General features: G+C 35.9%; 1 protein-coding gene across 1 annotated transcript in view; it reads right to left on the bottom strand.

The window, feature by feature from the left end:
- Nucleotides 1-438: 438 nt before the first annotated feature.
- Nucleotides 439-5,294, bottom strand: part of trpa1b (transient receptor potential cation channel, subfamily A, member 1b) — a 22,151-nt gene continuing 17,295 nt past the window's right edge. Inside the window, exons 23-28 of the mRNA XM_057322735.1 lie at nt 4,285-4,414; nt 4,016-4,198; nt 3,853-3,921; nt 2,829-2,924; nt 2,594-2,712; nt 439-2,062 (exon numbers count right to left, since the gene is read on the bottom strand). Of these exons, the coding sequence (XP_057178718.1) occupies nt 1,867-2,062; nt 2,594-2,712; nt 2,829-2,924; nt 3,853-3,921; nt 4,016-4,198; nt 4,285-4,414 (793 nt within the window). The 3' untranslated portion in view covers nt 439-1,866. The remainder of the gene's footprint in view (nt 2,063-2,593; nt 2,713-2,828; nt 2,925-3,852; nt 3,922-4,015; nt 4,199-4,284; nt 4,415-5,294) is intronic.

Here is a 5,294-nt window from a genome sequence, read left to right as displayed (position 1 = left end):
GAATTCGCCATGTTGTTTCTACAGTAGCTCTAAATGGACAAACTGCTCTACAGAGCGTTTCGTAAATATGTTATCTCTCTGTGTCAGCTGCTGTAGTGCTTCGAAAGGGAGGGGGAGGGGTGGAGCAGTTGGTTGCAATTTGCAACCTCACCACTAGATGCCACTAAAATCACCACATTGCTCCTTTAAAGCTGTCTGCGTGTTAGTGTACTTTAAAACATTAATAAAAATAATTTTAAGCATCTCTAGTGAAATCTATTATCTTTTATATCACGTAAATTGTTTCTTTAAAAAGTACATTGTGGTATATTGTACTTCATTTATGTCCATTTCAAAACAGGGCTGTGCATTTAATCATAATTAACCATAATCATGAATTTTGCCTTTCAACGATGACAAAAACAAAACAATCGAGGTGAAACTATTATCGTCCAGCATTTTATTTCACAAGGATCTACAGCAGTTCAGCTTTTTAAACATTTATCATCATCTCAATATTGGCCAAAATAAAATAAAAAACTAGATTAAAACTAGATGATTTTTGTCATAATTGAGCAGCCCCATCTCAAAACAACCTTTATGTTTGTGTGTATATATAGTAAAGTGTTTATAATGAAGACATGTTTTCATGACATAAACACAACACAACAACTTCAGAGAAAACAAAATCGTGCCATTTACTGCAAACCACCATGATTAATTTGCACACTCATTGAAAGAAACAGAGATTGAATGACACTACTCACTAACCTGTGATCAGGATATCACATTGTGAACGTGAACACAATCTATCTGAGATCAGACTCGCTAAGAGCTGGGTACTGAGAAATGTTTTGCTGTCTATACCCTTAAGAAAAGGAAGTGATGTATTTGTGCGCTATAAACTCCTAATGCTATACGGCACTGAGCACATGACAGATGAGAATCTCTCTTTCTCACTCTCAAAAGCATTTGTCACCAAAACCTGCTTTTGAGAACAGCTGATCAGGTTGTAATGTCAGAAAATTATGATTTTATGGGTGGCCTGCACACTTTCCACCATAACATTTTTTTTTATAATAATCATAAGATTATTTTCTTTACTTGATTGTTTTGGTTTTCCACTGGTCAAGCGAATTGCAATAAATATATTTTAGTATTGCATTAAGGGAGAAGTACTAAAGCGAATCCGTCCCATCTGGTTATTGTGTTGCCTGTCATCAAATTTATTACATCTTGATGTGCATGCAAAATCACAAATTCAGTTTTACATCGTTTTGGCTTTTGCAGGTGCACGTCTTAATCTACTCCCAGCATGACTGATGTATGTTAAAGTCTGTGACATCACCATGGACAACGCGATCAACATGATGGTTTTATGTAATGGGAATTTCATCCTGATGTTGTTAAAACAAAAAATGGGGGATTACACACTTGCGCTCCCCTCTGGCAGAAGCACTTTGAAATGAGTGTATGAGAAAGCGTCTCAGCGGTCACAAGGGCAATAAAATGCACATAATAATTGTTCTACTCATCGAGTGCAAATGTGGGTAATAAATCTGTATGTTTGATGCTTTACATGGCTGTATTAAAAGCTTGTAAGTGCAACTTCTTCACTACTGAATCTATATACAAGTGTGACCTTACAAATACATTACGCACTGTAAATACAAAAGCTCAAAGGACCTCAGTGATCTTATGATCTACACAATTACACTTACACCACAAGATATAAACCGCACAGTAAACTACCAGACGTGGTCGGTAAAACCCAAACAGGAGAGAAAACGAACTGCTAAACACTAATACATAATTAAAAAGTAATGGGAAATGACTGCAAAGTAAACAGTTTTTGTTTTATAAATTATGACGCCACCATCTCTGATGTCACTTCCTCGTCCGAAGAGCTTGCATCAGAGGGACCCACTTTGACTTCTGATATGATGAGCAAGAGGGATATCTCAGAGATCTGAGGTTCTGCGGGCCGTCATATTCATCAGCTTCGGACGTGATTTCCATCTTCTGTATGATCAGCTTCAGCAGGTTATGTTGCTTATCCAGCATTCTGGACATTTCTTTCAACCTTCAGACAGAGAATAGAATAAACGGAGCTCAAAACTAAAACAAAAAAATATCACTTATATAGACAATTATAATGTTCATGGAAATTACGGTCTTGAAGTAAAAATTCAGGCTGTATTCAAACTGATATCATTTATATGTAATATTAAGAAGGTTAGAGAAAGTATGTGACTGAGTGGTAGATGTTGTATTATTGTTAATAAACACTAGAGGCCGCTCTCTCACAAGGCTGAATTACGCTGTGGCATTCTTAATGATGAAACCAGCTTTTTTATCTGTAGCAAACGGATTAGACACGCCAGAGTTTATCACACTTCATTATCAATGCTATAAATTAATATGCTCCATGTATTGCAAGGAATATAATTCCTTCGAAGAAATTGGTGTCACACTTCTTCGGCTGATAAAGCATCTTTTGTCATGTGTTTTGTTTTATATATTTAGTAAAAAAATATATAAATAATATAATGTTGAAATCAGCCTCATATTTTCTTCAGCCGACTAAACCCGAAACATTGTTTGGTGGTCTCACCTGCTCTTCTGTTTGTGCAGATCTCTCTCCAGAGGTCCTCCTTGACCGGATTTGAGGTTCAAACGGGTGCGAACTGTGTTTTGGATCTCGCCGTCTACCAAGACTTGTAACAAGACTTTCTGTATAAGTAATGATCATTGCAAAACTTTAATAGTCGTTCAAAGTTCGTGTGTATTTAAGAAAAAGTGACATGCAGGCATGAGTAATGAAAAACATTTTCATTTCATAGACAAACCTTGCATTTATTGGGATAGACAGTGATGGTGGGTTTGTCCACTCGCTTTAGGAACCAGTATGGGAGCTTCTCTTCTAGGGTTGTGTGAAGATCAATCTGTATTAAGAATCTTTAATTAGAGAGTCTGTAGAATGCATCACAATATATTACGTATTTTTAATTAAAGGTCCAGTGTATGAAATTTAGTGGCATCTAGCGGTGAAGTTGCAAACTGCAACCAACGTCTCACGCACCCCTCACCCCTCCCTTTCGATGCACTACGGCAGCTGACAGAGCACTTAGAAGTCGTCACATTTTCGCTTCTTTTCCGAAGGAGATAACGTATTTACAAACAGTGTTGGGTGTAACTAGTTACTAAGTAATTAGTTACTGTAATTTAATTACTTTTCCCTTGAAAAGTAAAGTAAGGGATTACTCTTATTTTTCTGTAATTTAATTACAGTTACTTTTGATTTAATTAACTAAATACTTTGTGTAATATGTGTGTGCAATAGTGGAATTGACATCAAAATTCAAAGTCTAACTTTCAAATCTGTGCTTTAATGTATAATTCTCACATTTGTAATACTTTGGTCAGTTAATAAGAGAACTTTATGTAGTTTAATATTATTTATTTAAATTAATTAAAAGAGCCCTTTCATGCCAATCACTTAACTAATCAAGGTTGATGTAGGATATAGAAAGTAATTAGTAATAAGTAACTAAATACTTTTAGGAGAGAGTAATTTGTACAGTAATCTAATTACACTATTGAATATGTAATTAGTAACTAGTAATTAATTACTTTTTGAGAGTAACTTACCCAACACTGTTTACGAAACGCGCTCTGTAGAGCAGTTTGTCCATTTAGTCCGTTTTAAAACACAGATTTAGTTGATGTTACTTACACACCTCCATATTCTTACTGTTGTTATTGAAACAGGATGTTGCGATGGGATTTTACAGCATTAGAAAATTATTTACCTAAATATTGCTGAAAATACACAGCAATTCATAGGCAGTCAAAGCAAAGTAACAGGCTCACCTGCATGGCTATCCTTTTTAATTCTGCGTTTCTCTGTACCTCCGCAATGTCTCCCACTGCCAGACCGATCTGCAACATGATTGAGACAAATAAGCCTAATACTTCCAAACGAATTACAGCTATCATTAACTATAATAGCTGGCTTCCAGCGTGCCAGTCTTACCATTAGGTTCATGAGGAGGATGGGCATTAGAAGGACAAAAAGCACAAAGACTAAATAGGTGGTCCCGGGAAACGCCATCCGGCCATTTTCAAAAGATTCCAGAAATGTGCTCTGGTAGTTCAGTTCTCCCACTGTCATTACGAAGGTCTGAGCGAGAGCGAGGCTGATGGAGCTGAACTCGGCCTGTTGAAAGAAACAAACATCATTATCGAACAGCGAAGATTTGCCAAAGCTTGACGCATCTGTGATATGATCTCTTTTGGACGTACGCGGTGAAGCATCAAAGCGTAGAAGGCCAAGCCAAATGCCAGCAGGAGGAAGATAAAGAGAACCATGGTGCACACCAGGGTCCTAATGATCCCGCCAAACATGACCACGTAAATTCCAATTCGCTCAAACCTGGGGAGTAAAAAGAGTGACTGATGTTATGTTTATCCTATAATAATGCAGAAAGAATAAACCAATTACTATAATGACTGAAGTGTTAGGGGGGATGTACACAGAAGTAACTACATCTGTTACACAGCAGTGGCATGTGTTTGAACATTCTATCAGCTTTGTTTTAGTTGTTTGCTGTATTTTTAGCTTTTAGATTCACTAACAAGAAGTCCTAAACGCTTTACGAAAAAGCAAAAAATCTCTGTAATGTACACAGTCCAATTCGCCATCTTGAACATCTGAATTAGCTGTTAAAAATGCAAGCAGTTTACTTGTTTGTGTCTAAAATAAAATTATTTTTATCATTTTTCACAAGCAGTAATATCACAGTGTTAACTTTGCGATTCAATGACGTCATTTAAATAAGCGTTATTATAGTGCATTTAGTGATTGTTAAATAGAACGAGGGTTGCCAAGTCCTTCGTTTTCCTGCAGACTTCAGCTACTTTTTTTGTTGCTGCGGGCTGTTTTTTATTCAGTGGGTTAATGGTGGAAGGATTGTGTTTATCAGGGGTCATTCTTAATGCAAGATGAAGTTATTTATAATAACACACTGTGTTTATGACTACTATACAGTAATTTGTAGGAGTTTTTAGAAATTGTGTGTAATGCATTAGTTACAGTAATATATCCGGTAAAAGAGTGACCTATTTTGATTTTTTTATTGAAATGTTCAAAATATTTTGAATATTTGGGCTGGGGACATTGAGTTAGTTTTGACTGGCCATTGGGTTGGGTTTGTTATGAGGATCTGGCAACCCTTTGCAATTTATATTTTATTTATATTGATATTTTATTGTACAATAATTACATTAAATATATATATATATATATATATATA

Source organism: Triplophysa rosa, linkage group LG23 (genome assembly GCF_024868665.1).
Source record: "Triplophysa rosa linkage group LG23, Trosa_1v2, whole genome shotgun sequence".
Taxonomy (NCBI): Eukaryota; Metazoa; Chordata; class Actinopteri; order Cypriniformes; family Nemacheilidae; genus Triplophysa; species Triplophysa rosa.
Note: the sequence above shows the minus strand (reverse complement) of the source record. Positions and strands in the feature narration are given on the sequence as shown.